At 42.6% G+C, this 19,023-nt stretch overlaps 1 protein-coding gene and 1 pseudogene across 1 annotated transcript in view; one reads left to right on the top strand and one right to left on the bottom strand.

Moving 5' to 3' along the window:
• The window catches only part of DUSP16 (dual specificity phosphatase 16), an 87,617-nt gene that overhangs the window by 32,746 nt on the left and 35,848 nt on the right, over positions 1-19,023 (bottom strand). Inside the window, exons 3-4 of the mRNA XM_070410672.1 lie at positions 9,411-10,002; positions 8,314-8,452 (exon numbers count right to left, since the gene is read on the bottom strand). Of these exons, the coding sequence (XP_070266773.1) occupies positions 8,314-8,452; positions 9,411-9,638 (367 nt within the window). The 5' untranslated portion in view covers positions 9,639-10,002. The remainder of the gene's footprint in view (positions 1-8,313; positions 8,453-9,410; positions 10,003-19,023) is intronic.
• LOC139005647 (calcium and integrin-binding family member 2 pseudogene) lies at positions 10,533-11,064 on the top strand (annotated as a pseudogene).

The raw sequence follows: 19,023 nt of genomic DNA, 5'->3' as shown, positions 1-19,023 counted from the left end.
TCTTGTATATTTTTGGTGTTCAAAAGGATTTCCTGATTCCATTCAAAGCCGAAAGCTATGTAGGCAAGGGTGGGGGCCCAGAAACTGCTTCCTATTCCTAGACCACAGTGCCCTTGGAGACGCTCAGAGTGAGAGAGGCAGCACAGGGCAAGAAAAACATTTTCTGTGCACACCCTCCATGTGCTTCTGCCTCACCCAGGGAACTGTACATGAGAGATGGAGAGAGGAAATTTTTCTTTGATGCCCCTAAGTCTAGAGAGTCCAGTAACACCTCCATGGTCACCCCAGATGAGGATGAAGTGGCTGCTGGATATGTCCACAGTGACCAGCTCAGGGCACAACACAATGAGACTGTCAATCAGGAGATAATGCTATGAGTCAAGAGGAAAAAGAAATTTGAATCTGGTCTCTGGAGAATGACTCTTTTTTTTTTTTTTTTTTTTTAATTAAATCTTTATTGTTCAGATTATTACATTTGTTCCTCTTTTTTCCCCCCATAACTCCCCTCCTTCCAGCTCCCACCCCACCCTCCACCCTCACTCCCCACCCACTGTGTTCATCCATAGGTGCATGATTTTTGTCCAGTCACTTCCCGCATCTCCCACACCCCTTTTCCCCCCAAGAATAGTCAGTCTATTCCCTTTCTATGTCCCTGATTCTATTATAATCCCCAGTTCATTCTGTACATCAGGTTATTTATTCACTTGATTCTTAGATTCATTTGTTGATAGATGCATGTTTGTTGTTCATAATTTGTATCTTTACCTTTTTCTTCTTCTTCCTCTTCTTAAAGTATACCTTTCAGCATTTCATATAATACTGGTTTGGCGGTGATGAACTCCTTTAGCTTTTCCTTATCTGTGAAGCTCTTTATCTGACCTTCAATTCTGAATGATAGCTTTGCTGGATAAAGTAATCTTGGTTGTAGGTTCTTGGTATTCAGCACTTTGAATATTTCTTGCCATTCCCTTCTGGCCTGCAAAGTTTCTGTTGAGAAATCAGCTGACAGTCGTATGGGTATTCCCTTGTAGGTAATTGAGCCTCTTTCTCTTGCTGCTTTTAAGATTTTCTCTTTGTCTTTTGCTCTTGGCATTTTAATGATGATGTGTCTTGGTGTGGTCCTCTTTGGATTCCTTTTGTTTGGGGTTCTCTGCGCTTCTTGGACCTGTAAGTCCATTTCTTTCTCCAGATGGGGGAAGTTTTCTGCCATTATTTCTTGAAATAGGTTTTCAATATCTTGCTGTCTCTCATCTTCTGGCACTCCAATAATTCTGATATTAGACCGCTTAAAGCTGTCCCAGAGGCTCCTTACACTATCTTCACACTTTCGGATTCTTTTTTCATTTTGCTTTTCCAATTGGGTGTTTTTTGTCGAATCTTTGGTTTGATTATTGTACTCCTCTGGTCTGCTATTGGGTATAATATTCTTTATTTCAGTCCGTGTATGCTTACTTTCTAATTTCTTTATCGTAGCATCGAGGGTCTCATTAGTTTTCGTGAGGCTCTGCACAAATTTATGGCAAGCCCTCAAAATTGCGATTCTTAGCTCCATATCCTCCATTTCTGTCATGTTTTTTTGTCTCCGCATCTTTTATGCTTTCTTGGTGCACCCCCTTGTGGTCTCTGTGCGCAGTCTTGTTCTAGCCAAGCCTTAATTGTTGTAGTTAACACTAGAGGGATTTGACCCCCAGGCCGACTGGCTATAGGAATCAGCTGTATGGAAAACGTCTGCCTTCTGGGGAGGCGCTAATCCAGCCTTTGCCTGAGGCGATCGGCAAATGGCTGTGCGCAGGGTTTGGGCGGGGCGGGATCAACAGGGCGGGCGGAGGGAGCAGTTATGGCCACGCTCAGTCCCGTTCCCAGAGGCTCTGCTTCTCAGAACCCCGGCAGCCGCTGCAAACCTCGGAGAGAAAGCTGCCCTCAGGTTCCAACTGATGCCGGATAATCCCGCTTCTCCCGTTTGAGTCTGGGTCCCTAGAGACTCGCCCGGATCTGGAGCCCAGAGTCTGAGACTCACTCCCGACAGAAAACGACAACCGCGCCCTCAGCCACCAGCCCGCTTTGCGCGCGCACCTCGGTACCTTTGTATTTTCCACACTGCGCCGCCTCTGAGCCTCGATTTGCTGTTCTCTTTCCTTCTAGTTGTAGAGTCTCTCTTCAGCCAGCCTTCCTGTGGTTCTGGGTGATGTCCGTTCAGTCTTTTAGTTGTATTTTTGAAATGGTTGTTTGTGGCAGCGGTCTCCGGTGTTTACCTACGCCGCCATCTTGGTCTCTCGAGAATGACTCTTAAGAATCAAATTGACTAACTTGTAAACTGTCCCTGAATCACCATATAACTCACTTCTCAGGCCTTTCTATATGAAGGTCAAAGCTTTCTAATCCCCAAAGCAGGCTCTCCCATAAGACCACTTCCATCAACTGTCCTCTCTGTCCAGCTGCACACTTCCCTGGTGGCTTCACAGAGCAGTAAGGAAGTCGACTGTACCTGTCCATAGGGTTCACACGTAAGTTCAAAGTGACATTTAATGAGCACCTACTATGAGCTGTACACAGTGCTGGGTAAAGGGGACAGTGGTGACCAAGATGGAAGCCCTCTCTGGAATTCAGTTTAGTGGGATACACATTAACCAAATAATTAGATGAATAATTAACTAATTATGGTAGGTGGCCAAAGGAGTGTACGTAACAGTGGAAACCAACTTTGCCTGGTAGCTAGGGAAGGCTTGACAATCTCAACGAATCCAGCAGGAGACACAGAGGTGGGTCGGGGAGAGGCCCAGGGAGATTGGAGCACTGAGACAGACCTGCGGAGCTACAATAAACAAACAAAAAACAAACTGAGGGCTTAAAGTAACACAAGATGAAGTTAGGCAGGAGCCAGCCACTGTAGGGCCTTGTGAGTCAGTTAAGGATTTCAGAATTTATCCTAAGAGCACTGATGTATATTAAACTGGAGAGTGATATAATCAGAATTACATTAAAAATATAAAATAATCCCTGGCTCAGTGGATAGGCATCATCCCATGCACTAAGAGGTCACATGCACTGAGAGATCAGGGCCTATACCTGGGTTTGGGGGCTGGATACCCAGTAGGGGGCATGTAATCAATGTTTCTCGCTCCCTCCCCTTTCCTCTCTTTCTAAAATCAACAAAAACATTATATATATATAAATAATAAAGATATAATTTTGGCTACAGTATGAGTAATGGGTTGAAAGGTGGCAAGATAGAAGATGTGAGACCAGTTAAGAGGCTCCTGAATCAATTTGAGGGAGGGATGATATTGGCTTGACTTAGCTGGTAGCAGAAGAGCAGAGGTCAGAAGAAAGATGTGGCGATTGAGAGGTGACAGGAGTTGAAGCCCAATCCCCAAAGGCCCACAGTGCCCACCAAAAAAAGGTACAAACTGTCCTTCTGGTTTAAAAGGCTTGCATAATTTGATTTCATTTCCTCTCAATTCCTATTTCTCCCCTTCACAAAAAATTCCACTCTAGTTCTTGCTGCCCCCTAAAATCTATGTTCATTCCTGACATTTTTAATTATGTTTCTCCCCTCAGCTAAAATGTCAAGGACCCTGCCCACCCAAATCTCACTCATCTTTCGAGGTTCGATTAAAATTTCACTGCCATAATCAAATCTTCCCCAACTTGCGCAGACTACGCGGAGTCATCCCTTATCACTACATCACACAGTTTAGCACATGATCAGATCACATGCTTCTCTGTTTCATCCACTTAGGTGTGTTTCCCCAGATTTACCGCTAGGTGCCCAAGGGCAGAGGCAAGCCTTTTGCTTTTCTGGTATCCCACCCCCCAGAGCCCAGCCCAACCACAAGAGTGCCCATCAAACACTGAGAGGCTGAATGAAAAAGTCTGGACCTGGCGTTGCTCCAGAGCACACAGATGACACGACCGGGGCAAGGGAAGGCTGATGTCACCACTGTCATCGAGGGTGCTTTTGTTTGCCTTGTGCAAAACATCAGGATGAGGAACTGAGGAACTATCTTTAGTCTGGTCTGTAGTCCATTTTTTAAAAAGACACAGACTCAGGCATTATGTCAGCCACTGGTAGCTGGAAAATGACATAAACTGGCTTACCACACACTGGCAGGTAGCAATTGGAGAAAAGATGATCCAATTTGGATAACCTCATGCAAACGGAAGCTCAGAGCAGAGCCAGCAAATACACAGCAACCAGTAGGCAAAACAGCACCTGTTTTTAGTCTGTTTACAGTGGGTCTCAGTCACTGTGGCTCTTTAAACACGAGAACTGCCAATTCCTGAATAACTGCAGTACTTTTACTGAAATCCATTAATATCGCTCTCTTTTACCACCAGGATTTGAAATGGGATGACTAAGGATTTCCCTTCTGTAGATGAAGGGACAGAAGAAATGCCACACCAGACAACAGAACCGACGGTAACAATAGCACATACTGCAAAATCTATAACCAGAACCATCAGGCTCTACAGTATTTCCACCAGGAAGAATAGTAATTGATTCCATTAAAGGAAAGCTAGAACTGTTGACTGAATCCAGATCCCTGTTAAATAGAAATTTTAGAGCTAGGAGTGAATATATTTTTATTTACTCCTAGCTCACATTTAATAAAAATGTATTCACTCCTAGCTCTAACTTCCCTAGCAAATCTGAATCAAAACAAAGAAATGTGTATTTGGCCTTCAACCACAGCAAACATTAATCTAAGACTGTGGCTGTGTTCGGAGACGGAATGTTTACAAAAGCCCTTAGCGTTGTACCTAACACTGTACCTAATAGTAAGTGCTTAATAAATGGCATCTTCTGTCATGATTCAGAGCTATACTTCAGCATAGAACAGAGTAGGCAGACTTTCATTTGGTGATCCTCTCTGGCTAAAAATAACTTAATGATTTAAAAATTTCTGTGTACAGAATATTTTTACATATTGCTCATTCCATAAAATGTGAAGAATATGACTCGGAAATCCACAGAGGCTGAGAGAGAGCCACCACAAAAAGAGCCTTTCAGGATAAGCCTACTCTGAAATGGGCACACTTGGTCCCCAGGCCGGCTCCTGATGCATTCCAGAAGACCCTGGAATTACTGTGAATATGGGCCTTGGGCACACAGTGAGGATAGGGAGGGCTGGGGAGAGTCACTCAAGGGCTCTGTTATTTTCCTCATTTGTAAATGAAAGGGCTGAAGTCTGTGATTCATTTATGTTTTTTTGCTGTAGGGTTATCCTGTGCCTCATCACAGGATAGAAATAAGTGCTGTAGAATTTTAAAAAACTGTTGTGGGTCCCTTCTGCTTTTACTCAGAGTTATAACAGTAAGAAAAGAGAAAAAAAATAATAGAACAGTATTTTCCATCTGTAGGTTGATCTTTATTTTTACTAAAATAACCCATTTATTATTCTCTTTTCTCTGTTAGCAAATTCAGTCATTTTTTTCTTCTATTTTTATTTTCAAGTTGGTACCCGTAGAAATAGAACAAAGGCAAGTAGAATAAAATGATATATGATAAATAAGTAAAGGACAAGAAATAACATTATTTTTTAAATGGAACTAGTTTTCTGAAGGTTAATAAGACCAAAAAAGTTATCAATAAGTCAATGTTGGCAGCTATTTTGTCTTCTAACTCATAATAGTTTCTTTTTTTTAAAAAACGACTATTGATATAGAGATTTCACATGCATTACCTAATATGATCCTCACAATAGGATCCTCAGTTCTAAAGTCATTTTTGTAAAACAAATATTATGTCATACCCATTGTGTCATTTTATTGATTCGAATTCTTAAGACTTATTTTTAAAGATGGTTGTGAGAGGATGTACATCTTCAACTATGCCTATTTAATAACTGACTTTGAAATTTTTAAGTGGAAAAATGGGAGACTTATGGCTAAACAGAATAATCAGTTGACATCTACATATATATATTTACTTAGACCATTCTCAATTCAGTGGATTCAAGAACTTGTATTCTCCTATGAGAAGAGTGAGGTTTCACAGCTATTAGCTCTCACCAAAGTTCAGTATTTAAGAATCACCCCAATTAGTACTGTTTAATTGCAAGAGTATTTTTATTAAATCTTAAAATCATGTTTAAATCTACTTACACAGATGGAAACATTTTCATATCAGATACTTTTCCCATAGCAGCAAAATACCTGCTCTATCTGAATAAATACACTTTGGAAATTATTTATTTCAATACATTCTTAAGTTTTGCTCCACTTTTAGATTAGTTTCATTAATGTTTAATATAATCATTTATATTCTAAACTAATATAATGAATCATATGAAATATAAATGGTATAAACCTATATGCAAGCTAATCCTATATAATAAAAGCCTAATATGCTAAGTGTCCAATTGACTGGTTGGCCATTCAACCAATCAAAGCGTAATATGCTAATGATATACTAAGGCTGCCCAACCACTTGCTATGACATGCACTGACCACCAGGGGACAGACACTCAACGCAGGAGCTGCCCCTGGTGGTCAGTGCACTCCCACAGCCAACCTCCCGCAGCTAGCCAACCTCCCGCAGCTGGCCAACCTTCTGCAGTCCCTCCCCTCAGCCAGCCAGCCAGCCCCGATCGGGACTGGACTAGATGACCCTGATCGCCCCCAATTGTCCTCGATCACCAGCCAGGTCAAGGGACCCTACTCGTGATGAATTCGTGCACCGGGCCTCTAGTGACAATATAAAGTTAAATGAGATTTAAAGATAAAAATTAAAGACTTATGCAGAATAGTATAATATGACTATTAAATTAATCATTTTGTTTAGAATACTGACTGGGCTCAAAAAAAGGGAAAGTTGTTCAGGCAGGGGTCAAGGTCCTGGCTTAGGAAAGCCACAGGTGTGGCCAATACAGGCAGAGTTCATTGCAGAACCGAGTTCTAAGTCTCAGGACTAGGCTTGGGAATCCAGTCTCACTGGTACCATTAACAAGATTCCAATGCAAAGTCCCTCACAGTGGCCACAAAAACATGAAATGAGTTCCCAGACTCACCAACCTAGTTTGGTGGAACTCTACTAGCAATTGTCATCTTTACTCCCAGTAAAAGCATGTGCCTATCAACAAGAGCCAAAACCTAAACTATAATTCTCAGTTACAAAATTCTGAAAACTACATTCTAAGGAAAACTGCTTCACTGAAGGGTACTAAGGGAGAGACCAGACAGAAACATAGCATAAACAAAAGGTGTGGCAATAGCTGATCTGAAAAAGACAAGAAACTGCCCTGTTCTTTGGGAACTGAAGCAAAGGCCAAGAGAGAACTGGAGACACAGAAATCTTATCTAAACCTGCACAGAGTTTAACAGTGTTCACACACCAACAACTGATTAATTTTACTCTCTTAAAACTGAAATGTTTATACTTCTAACAACAAATTGCCAATAACATCAAGTTCACTTCACCTTCCTTGCGGCAAAAGACTAAAGGTGTGAAAATGACAGTACCAATACCTTGTGTTTTTAGATCACGTTTTTTTTTTTAGATCACATTTTTAAAAGCACTCTTGCCTATCACTGTGGTAGAATCTGCCAGACACAACAGCTTTGTGTTAAAGGTTACTGTGCATTGTCAAACTGTATCCCAGCTCTGTGATCAGTGTGTGAAAGGGCTTTATCAGGGGAAGCAAAGGATGAACATTCTGCTTTGGAATTCAACGAGACAGAACTCCCACACCACCTTCCTTTGGGGCAGATATGAAATATTTAGTCTTCCCATGTACTTTGTAAAAATCATCTGGTTGCCTAGCATTTGCAAGACTTCCTTTCAGTTGTAAAAACAAAACAAGTAAATGTTTTAAAATATTTCCCTTAATTATCAGAAGAAATAGTCTACATACATCCTCTCCCTTCCTCATTGTTCACAATGTCCAAGAACTGTGATCTGGTCGCTGGCGTCCACTTCAACTATAAATGTTTAAGAAGAGCTGGACACCGGAATACTGATCTGGTTCTTGCCACAGGGGGTGGCAACTAACACCAGAGCAGGAGCTGAGATGTAGAGCACATGGTGTTCCTAGATCATGGGAAGCAGCTGGTGTCGAGCTATCTATGTGGCACTTATAGTTAATAAATACCAAGTGAGGAGGCATTTGAACTTGTAAGTCAAAAATTCACTGGCCACTGTGTAAGGATGACAGTATTCGAGCAACAGAATAGTTACAGCACTAAAACAAATCATTGGCCACCATAACCTCTAAGTGGTGACGACCCACTGTACTTTGAGCTCATTGTGAAACACTGCTTACTCACAGAGCTCAACGAGATTCCAAGTCCTTTCATTTCTACCTCAGGCCTTACCTGCAAGCAGGTGGACGGAGCTGAAGCACTTCTCCAGTTTACCCAGAAGTACAGTGAGAAAACAGTCTGAAGACAGAGAGGCAACATCCTGGGAGCTCTGATCGTAAACTACAACCTTCTGACTGCAATCAATGTCGACCTAAAATGCAAATGTGAGACTGTTAGGAAGGACAGTGAGAAAAACAATCCCAAAAACTGCTGGTGCTGAAGCAAATGAGTGCTTCCTGTTTTCAATTAAAAATTTGAAAAAAAAAAAAAAAAGATACAGTCAACTTACTGGATAAACCTAGCATATATATGGTTTAAATGCTTGTAAAAATCAACTTTTACAGGCAACTTGATGCTATTTCTGTGTAGATGTGCTAGAAACTGCTTGGTTTTAAATCCTTAAAAGGGTAAAGCATAAAAACAAAATAAACATAACAGTCCTTGAAATAAAAACATTTAAAAATGGTTTCTATATAACAAAGAAATCAGTTGTTTAATAAAATTAAAACATGAACTCATTTTGATTCCTGAAGAAAAGAAATAGCCTTATCCATCACAAATGGTATTTTGGATTCTAGGAATAACTCCTTGAGGATAATATGCTTACGTCCTGACCAATGTTACCTTATTTTCCCATAAATCAAAAGCACTTTTTAATATAATTTTTCTGTCTTTCCAAGGCAATTGAAAAGAATGATTTTCTTTCAGTAAATTTGTAGGTAATACCAAATAATGTATTAATATCTTGTCAATACATATTCTATTACATGTTAATACATAATTACCAATAAAGTAATTATTAATAATATAATTAACTATAACTTTGTATGTGTTTAAATTAAAAAACAAAACAATTTTAACAAGTAATTAATGGAAAAACAGCCCCTGACCAAATTAAAACAAGTTAACCTCTCTGTTTAGTTTAGAAGTATTCTTAAATGTGACAGTTTAGTTAATAAATTTCTTGAGGCATCATAAGGTACCAAAGTTTAAAAAGCAATCAAACTTCCTCAAATTATTTTCTCCCCTTAAAAAGGAGGCTTTGTTTAAAATTATTCCCCATTCAGTGTGTCCATTTATTCTAAAAAGGAAAAAAAGAAAGCATTTACCTTATGTTTTGCTGAATGCTGGATGAGTTCTGTAATTAACACTTTGTCCTGTTGCAACCTTCGCTTCATAAGCTTGGAACAGTTGATATTAATGGCTTCCAAAATGTGGGATGTATTGTATTCCACAAATGGCCGGCTATCAATTAGCAGCACTTTTTCCGTCCCACTTTCCAGCAGAGCCACCAAGCTCTCAGTAACAATTTGAGTCCCAATCATCTCATGGGCCATGGCAACAATAAGTCCTCTTTTCCCACCTCCTCCTTTAATTTGCCACGATGATGTAATGGTGGTGTGCTCAAAGGCTCAGCCACTCCATTGTACTAACATGTATGAGGTCAGGCTGGTGGTAACTGGCAAAAGGAGAGTTAAACCCATTTTCAGCAAAAGCCCTCCAAGTGAATGTCTCTTTCTCTTTCCGTTGATGTGCTCTTGCAAAGGACTCCGTCCACAAAGCAGCCCCTCACATTTGATTCATAAAGAAATGACTGGAATAACCATCCCACAACAAAAGATGCTTTGGGGCAGCCAGTGCATTACGTCATTCTTTACCTTTGCTCCCTCGCTCCAACAGCTTGGCACTGGGCTGAAAAGCCTACATGAAGAGAGACAGACAGACAGAAAACAAAACAGGGGGTCAAAAAAAAGAAAGAGCGTCAGATTAGAGAGAGTATATGATTCACAATATTTACTCCATTAATCTGATTCCATACTTGATGCACTGTTTCATTTGAACAAACAAACAAAAAGGACAATTGGGTATGGCTTCAGAAAAGCATTCTAATTATAATTCAGTTTCAACTCAAAATATGAAAACACAGAGAAGACAAAACAAGACACATTCTTGAATTATAATCACCAGGGGCCTGGAACGAAATGAGTTATAGCAAGAAAATTAAAAGAGCTATATAAAGCTGCTTGGAGTTTTATTATTCCAAATGGTTATCCTCCCTTTTCTTTGCTTATTTCTTTAAAAAGAACACAAAAGAACAATAACCTACAACCAGGGTAGCAATCCCCTATTTTCAGAACAAAAATATTTTCTGGCGGCCACGCCCCTCCAGGGCTCGCGGAGGGATGCCCCAGGAGCCGGGCGGCCTCGGTGGGAGGCGGAGCCCGGGTGGCCGCGCACCATGGGGAACAAGCAGACCATCTTCTCAGAGGAGCAGCTGGACAACTACCAGGACTGCACCTTCTTCAATAAGAAAGCCATCCTGAAGCTGCACGCACGGTTCTACAAGCTGGCCCCCGACTGGTCCCCATGGACCACAGGAAGAGCCCCATCGTCCACGTGCCCATCCAGATGCCAGAGCTCCGGGAGAGCCCATTCAAGGAGCCGATCGCGGAGTCCTTCTCGGAGGACGGCGAGGGCAGCCTCACCGTCGAGGACTTCGTGGACATGCTCTCGGAGCTCTGCCAGTCGGCGCCCGAACCTCAAGGCCAACCACGCTTTCAAGATCTACGACTTCATCTGCGAGGAGGACCTGGAGATGACGCTGGCCTGGCTGACCAAGTCGGAGCTGGAGGAGGACGAGGTGTGCGACAAGGTCATCGAGGAGGCCGACCTGGACGGCGAGGGCAAGCTGGGCTACTCCGACTTCGAGGACATGATCGCCAGGCACCCAAGTTCCTCAGCACCTTCCATGTCCGGATCTGAGGACAGCAGAGGTCTCGGCCCCGACGCCCACCATCCGTCCACCTCTGCTGTCTGCACAGTTTTGACCTCCCAGCTCCCAGGATGGGAGCTGCAGCCGCCGGGGCTGACACACCTATCGACATTTCCTCGGCCCATTCAACAAAAAATCCGTCACCGGGGAAGGGGGGGAAGGGGGACGGGAGGAGCAGGGCTTGCCAGGCCCCTGTGGTCCAGCCCAGGCCCCATGGCCCCTCGCCGGCCCTCCCTCTGCTCCCCGACCAGCCCTGTGCCTGGTCCTCTCCCCTCAGAAATGCACACACACACCCTCCGCCAGGGGAAAGCCCAGCACCTGAGGGGAGTGGGGAGAACCGACCTGTCCATGTGCTAGAAACACAATCGGGCCAGCCAGGGCAAAGGGAGGAGACCACAAGATTTTTTTAAAATATATTTTTATTGAATTCAGAGAGAAAGGGAGAAGGAGACAAAGAGAGATACATCAACAATGAGAGAGAATTATTGATTGGCTGCCTCCTGCACGCCCCCTACTGAGGATGGCGCTCACAACACGGGCATGTGCCCTGACCAGGAATCCAACCGTGATCTCCTGGTTCACAGGTCAGTGTTCAACCACTGAGCCACACCAGCTGGCTGGGCGAGGATGAGATTTTCATGAACTATGCAATCTTTATTTTTGTTGTTGTTTTATTTTATTTTATTTCTTTATTAAAGTTTTACATGAGTCTCCTTTTTTCTCTCATTGACCTCTCCCCCGCTACCCCCTCCCGCAAGCACAAGCCCTCATCCCCCCTCAGTGATGGCGAACCTATGACACGCGTGTCAGAGGTGACACGCGAACTCATTTTTTTGGTTGATTTTTCTTTGTTAAATGACATTTAAATATATAAAATAAATATCAAAAATATGTCTTTGTTTTACTATGGTTGCAAATATCAAAAAATTTCTATTTGTGACACGGCACCAGAGTTAAGTTAGGGTTTTTCAAAATGCTGACACGCCAAGCTCAAAAGGTTCGCCATCACTGGTCTATGCCCATTGGTTTTGCTCATATGCATGCATATGGTACAAGTCCTTTGGTTGATCCCTTACCTCCACACCCCCTGCCTTCCCTCATAGGTTGGACAGTCTGCTCCATGCTTCTATGTCTCTGGTTCTATTTTTGTCCATCAGTTTATGTTGTTCATTATAATCCACAAATGAGTGAGATCATGTGATATTTCTCTTTCTCTGAGCGGCTTATTTCGCTTAGCATAATGCTCCCTAGTTCCACCCATGCTGTTGCAAATGGTAAGAATTCCTTTTTTTACCGCAGCGCAGAATTCCATTGTGTAGATGTACCACAGTTTTCTAATCCATTCGTCTGCTGATGATTCACAGACTTGTGGACAGTGCACACCCCTGAGGATGCCTCGTGGTTGGGAAGGGCCGGCACTGGGACAGGGCCCTGGGGCCCACGGTTCACGTAGCTTCACACTGGGAAGGGTGGGTAGGCGCAGCCCAGACGTGGGGTTGGAGAGATTGCACAGCCTATGCAATCTTTCTATGCAATCTTTCTCCAACCCTACGGCTGGGCTGCCGCCTGCCCCCACCTCATCTCCCTGCCTCCCCGCCCTTCCCAGTGTGAAGCTATGTGAACTGTGGGCCCCAGGACCCTGTCCCGGTGTCCATCCTTCCCAACCACGAGGTATCCTCATGGGTGTGCACTGTCTCAAGGCTGTGAACTGAGAGTAAAAGGCTTTCCTGTCCCCCCAAAAAATTTTTTTGATGGTTTGAGAATTACTATAATGGTAATCACAGTACACACACACACATACATACATACACGAAGGAGCAAATAGCACACACTCCTTTAAATTGCCCTCAGGAAAGAGAGGAGAGGCAGGGAAACGGGAGGTTCTATAAATTCCAGTTGCCTTTTAAGAAAGAGAGATTAAAATGGCTGATGTCCTTGCCATACCAACTGCTGAGCTAACTGATGGGGCCTGTGATATACCCAGCTCCATCCAAGACAGTCTCAGCTATAACCGTGGCCAGTCCCCCAAACTCCCCTGGAGTTCTCTGACCCTTTATAGCTTGGTGCCTCATTCTTAAGAGAATCACTGACTCCAACCTTAGAAAATCTCACACCCTAAACCTGGGACTCTAGGACAGCAACCTACACATAACAAAGCCCTTCACACTAGACTCAATGCTTCCCTGTCTTGTCAAATTCCTATAACCAACCATTTCCTAATTGACACTAGTTGGAGTTTTGTGTCCACAGCTTGGACCTCACTCTGACCTTCAATATTCTCAGATTCCTATCTCCCCTGGTCCATCTGTTTATATGAAATTCTCTACTCCATAAAACTAGATGTCTATGGGCATTCAACTTCTTGAGGATAAACTACTTGATGGCAGAGGTTTTGTATTACATTTCTTACCTCCACAGTGTTTTGCACTTAAGATAATTTGCAGTATTATAAGTAAAATCCTCCTTTTCCCCAAAACAATGTAAGATACTGAGTAAGCATCTGACTAACTGATTTCAGATCAGGATGGTAGGGCCCTCAAACATCACCAGATCCCACTTCCTAATTTTAGACTTACAAATTAGAAACTGAGGCACAGAGAAGAGGTAGGAGAACACAAAGAGAAGTGGCCTGGCCATGTACATGTTACATAACTTTGGACAACTCATGTCATCTCCCTGAACCACAGTTTCCTCATCTAGAACATGTGGATGTAATACTGGCCTTGTCTCCTCACAGTTTGTTTTTAGGACAAAATTATCTAGGTTCTCTAAATTGAGTAAGTGAAAAAGCAACTACACATTATACAGGGAAAGGAGGGGAAATGATGAACAGGGCGGCCCTGCATCTGGAATCTAAAAGACACCACTCAGCAGCTAAAAACAGAAGCTACTCCTTCCTCCCACAGTCCAGCTTCAACCAAGCTGTGTCCTTCATACGGTGCCAGACGCACAGTGAGAAGGCACCTGAGAAATCATCTCATCACCCCCACATTTTACAAATCAGCTCCACAGACTACATTATTTATCCAATTCTTGTCTTCATTATATTAAGGTATTTATTTTTAGTATAGCTTAATGGCAAGAGGCACAAAAGTCATCTCCATCTTCAAATGAAGAAGCCAGGGCAGAGAATTTGTCCTAGTCAGTCAACTAACGCACTTGCAAAGCACCTGCCAAGGAGATAGCACTGAACCAAATCAAGTCCTGACTGCTCAGTGACAGTCCACAGCCATGTAAGGTCCTGTATGCAGACTGTCTGATTCCCAAAGCAGGGCTCCTACTACCGGGTTACCCTGTTTTCCCTAAGTGCCCGTCCCACAATGACACTGAACTAAGAAAGAATGACGTGACTTGTCCATGAGGGTGCCCAGGTGGCACAGAAAGTGGAAATCTGAGAACAGGAGCAAGTGGACTCCAACAATGGCTTTGAGTCTCTAAGTCTGATTGGCTCCTCGCAATGATAAAATCCGGAGGGGACAAAGCAGTTATCTGGGTTAGCAGATCAATGGACAAAGGGAGGGAGATGACAGCAAACATGCAAAAGCTGACTTAGAAAGTTCTCATCTTTGCTTCCCTTCAGCCGAATCTCATAAGTCCAAATCACTGAAACCAACGATAGGTTATGGCAAACAGTTTACCAGGCAGAAAACAGTCATTCTAACCCAGAGAACCGGAGTCAGTAGTTCCACATACAAAAAAGACACTTTCCTGACCAAGCAAAGCTCTGGTCAAAGTGACCCTAAGAGGAAAATGTAATCGAGGCAAAGGATGGAAGTGACATGAGGATCCCTGTCCTGGGGCCAGCTGGAGGCCCCCTGTTATGCCTTTATGCCCAACGTCTGATCTTCCCCAAATCGATTATGGGAGAGGCACGCAAGCTGTCGTCTCCCTTCAGAAGACAACTAAATAACACTTTCCTAAACATACAATAAACTTTCTATTTCTCTACAATAAAAAAGTCAACAAACTAGTACTTATCATACTAAAGACCAGTAACCTTAACCAAGGCCACGAAACAAATATTTGCAAAGTATTTTACTTTCAAAAGTAAAAGTTTTTTAAAACTTTATTTACAAAGATTTAGAGATAGGCTAAGGCAACATTTTAGTATAGCAAAATGACTATACAAATCAAAAAATAAAATGGGCAAATCCTCTTTAAAATGCCAATTTGGGTAGAGCTTACATTCCAGCAATTTGTCTTATATTTTAGAACATTTAATATTAACATGAGTTGTGTAAGAGTCTTTCCCCTTTAATACACAATTTTTAAAGTTTTTCTGTGTCATTTATTTTATGTTTTAGACTCCCTTTGGTTTCATATAGAAATGTATCTTTGATTTTATAATGAAAACCGAGAGTTTTATCTATTGAAATTCACTCTGCATCCAACTTTGCAAGAATATCAATGAAATAAAGTATACTACTGCCCTGGCCAGTGTGGCTTAGCTGGTTGGGTGTTGTTCTGTGCACCAGAAGGTTGCTGGTTCCATTCCCAGTCAGAGCACATGTCTAGGTGTGGGCTCGATCCCAGGGAGTGGCGGAGGGGGCGTGCAGGACGCAAGCCGATTGATGTTCTGCTCTCAGATAGATGTTTCTCTCTCCCTTTCCCTTCCTCTCTCTCTAAAATCAATATAAAAATCTTTTACAATATTTTTTAAAGTATATTACTAAATTAGTTGTGGTCAGAGAACCATAAGTCAAGACCATTTTAATGATAAGGTAAACTTGTGGGAGGAACAATATAAAGCCCAACTGTTAAAAAAAAATTGCCATTAATTAGCTCAGAGAAAAAACGTTTTGTTTTTATTTTCTTCAGTTCTTGCAGCCTTTAAAGCTAGTGCCCAACCAGAAAATTTTAAAAATATTAAAGTCCTTTCTAAACTGTTCTATTAAGCAGCTCTCCCCTCTTCTGAGATGAGGCACCAGTCTTTTCAACTTACCAGATGCAATCCTGGCTTCTAGGTCAGGCATACTGACACTAGGTATATATTACACACACACACACACACACACACATACACACACACACACACACACACACACGGTGAGAACCCTTCTCACACACGACTGCCCCACCTACCCATGGGTTATTTTCTGTCAAGAGCCAACAGTTCTCTGCTGCCCTAGCATACCCACCCCCAAGGGCCACACAGGCCCACAGCACGAGGGCCAGGGCTAAAGCTCTATGAGCACCCCACTGGTCTGAAAAGTGGGATCCATGAGAAGGCAGGGTTACTCCTCCGAGAGGCACGTTTCCATTTTAAACACTCCTTTTACATAAATCCTCAGGAGAAGGAAAAGGATCCTATGGCTATGCGGTGCTTATAAGGCCTGTTCAGTGAGGAGAGTGATGGAGCCTTATTTGGTTGGGCTTGAGCTCAAGTTCAAATTCTCAGAGAATTTATGGGAAGGATATAATCAGGTGAGAAGTTTACTTTTATTAAACTACAGGCTAGTCTTAAAATTTTTTCCCTTCAATAAAACTGAAGAAATAGGCAACAAGATACACCAAACAGCTTTTCAGTAGAGCCTTAAGCATACACGTTCAATAACAGAAAATTTGAACAAATCACAAGGGAAAAAAGCAGGCTAAGAAGTCTGGAAGCAAGCAAGAACACACTGCACACTGGCCATCTTCACTCTACATCGACTAAAGCAACTTTGCCTCAGATGCTGTGGGTTAACCCTGGGAGGAACTCTGAGGTCTGATATCTGGTAAAATATATTCAATTAAAACACACACACACCATATTAACCAAAGCCAAGAAGTCTATATGAGCTTCATATGCTTTTTAGTTGCTTATTAATGTCTTCACTATATTTTCTTACCCCAAAATAGAGGACACATATTCTGACACATGGTGGCAATATGGAGTACACTGATTGAAGCACAACCGTCTAGATCAGGGGTGGGCAAACTTTTTGACTCGAGGACCACAATGGGTTCTTAAACTGGACCGGAGGGCCGGAACAAAAGCATGGATGGAGTGTTTGTGTGAACTAATATAAATTCAAAGTAAACATCATTACATAAAAGGGTACGGTCTTTTTTTTTTTTTTTAAGTTTTATTCATTTCAAACGGGCTGGATCCGGCCCGCGCGCCGTAATTTGCCCACGGCTGGTCTAGATAGTAACTAGACAAGACGACAATACTTGTTAGCACCGTAAAATCCAGTCACCTCGCACCAACCTAACAGCACTGTTGGAAGAACCCACTCCTACCAGAGGCTCAGGTGTTCACATACGTCTCAGGGATCCACAGATAAAGGCCAGAAGAGCTGTCATCCTCCACAGACTAAATGTAATGCCTTTGCTGCAGACACAGGCCAGCCCAGACGGAGTCCAGATCTGGGAGAAGTCCTCACTGCTTCTGCTAAGGGAGAGCCCTGCACTCTTGGAACTGGCTCAGGTGGCCCCCGTCTTTCGTTCTTAGCACTGCCTCCTGGTAATGTCCACCTGTTTCACCAGCTTCCCCTTCGCTGATCCATCTAAGCTCTCCTCTTACTTCCACCAAACCATGTATCTACCCTAGACACAGCCCTCACCCTCCAAGCTCCCTCACGTACCCCTCTCCATTTAATACTTCCTCCTGGCACCCTGCCTGAGAATTGACTTGCCCTTTAAAAGAGGGGCTGGGAGATGAGGTGGTGGGAGTAGGAACGGAAGAATCCCTGAACAGAGTCGCTGGGCAAGAGAAAATGTGACCGGGGTCTGGTTCAATCTAGGAGTTGAGGAGAAAATGTTTTGGAAGGATATTCACAATAAAGATGGGCATGAGGCAGAAGAGGAGAGATTCAGAACAAACTGAACGAGGTCAGGTGGTGCATCTTGGTTTTCTTAACTCATTCAGCCAACTAACAAATAGTTACTGGGCGGCCTCACAAGGACCATGCACTGCTGTGGGAAATGCAGCAAAACTGAACTGGGCAAAAATTCCTGTCCTCCCAGAGTTCCTAATTTAGTGATGGGAAACACATAATAAACAGCAACAACGAAAGCAGAGCATGTTATGACAGATGGTGATACGTGCTATGGATAAAAAATAAAGCCGGGAAGGAAGGAGAGTGGGGTGCGTGGTTAAAATTTTCAACAGAGTAGTCAGAAAAAGCCTTACTCTAATGGTTAAGTCAAGATCATGAAGGAGGTGAGAGTGTATGTGGATACCTGGGGGACTGCAGCTCCCTGTCTGTGTCAAAGGCTTGAGGCCAGTGAGTATACTGGCCAAGGTAATGCCAAATTGGGCAAATGCTAATAAAAAATGTGGCAGGTGTGCAGTTTTCCTTCAGAACTATGATTACATCTATAAAGCATCTCCAAATACTTGAACTTTTAAAATACATATACATGAAAATTTAGTACAATTTCTTCCATAAAGCTACACAGTGTGTCTCTTTCACATCGATTTTTCTCTCTCTGGTTCCTCTATTAGTATATTATTTGCCAAAGAAATACTCTAATAAGAAAGATTAAGTTAATGTTAATTTAATACAATTCTTCCAACTCCACGAACATTTTGTACCTAATAAAAGAATCTTGGTTTTATAGCATAGACTATAGTAAAATATCAAAGACACGTTAAACAAGATGTATACTTGAATAGGTCTATATAACAAGGAAGTAGTTAATTTAAAGAAGCATTCCAGGCAGCCGATGTGGATCAGTGATTGAGCGTCGACCTGTGCACCAAGAGGTCGCTAGTTCTATTCATTGTCAGGGCACAAGCCGGGTTGTGGGCTCAGTCCCCAGTAGGGGAAGTGCAGGAGGCAGCCAATCAATGTTTCTATCTCCTCCCCCACCCTCTCTAAAAATCAATAAAAATATTTTTTTTAAATAGCATTCCATTAAAATAAAGAAAAATGCTTTCTAGGAGCTCTCCCTGTCAGGTGTATCAAATACCACAAGGATTTTGTAAGTTAGATTACTCAATTCAAGGGGCTGTAAACTAA

The sequence above is a fragment of the Myotis yumanensis genome, unplaced genomic scaffold, assembly GCF_028538775.1.
Source record: "Myotis yumanensis isolate MYYU_CA2020_CCGP unplaced genomic scaffold, mMyoYum1.0.hap1 SCAF_3, whole genome shotgun sequence".
NCBI classification, from domain to species: domain Eukaryota; kingdom Metazoa; phylum Chordata; class Mammalia; order Chiroptera; family Vespertilionidae; genus Myotis; species Myotis yumanensis.
This window is presented reverse-complemented; position numbering and strand designations above follow the sequence as displayed.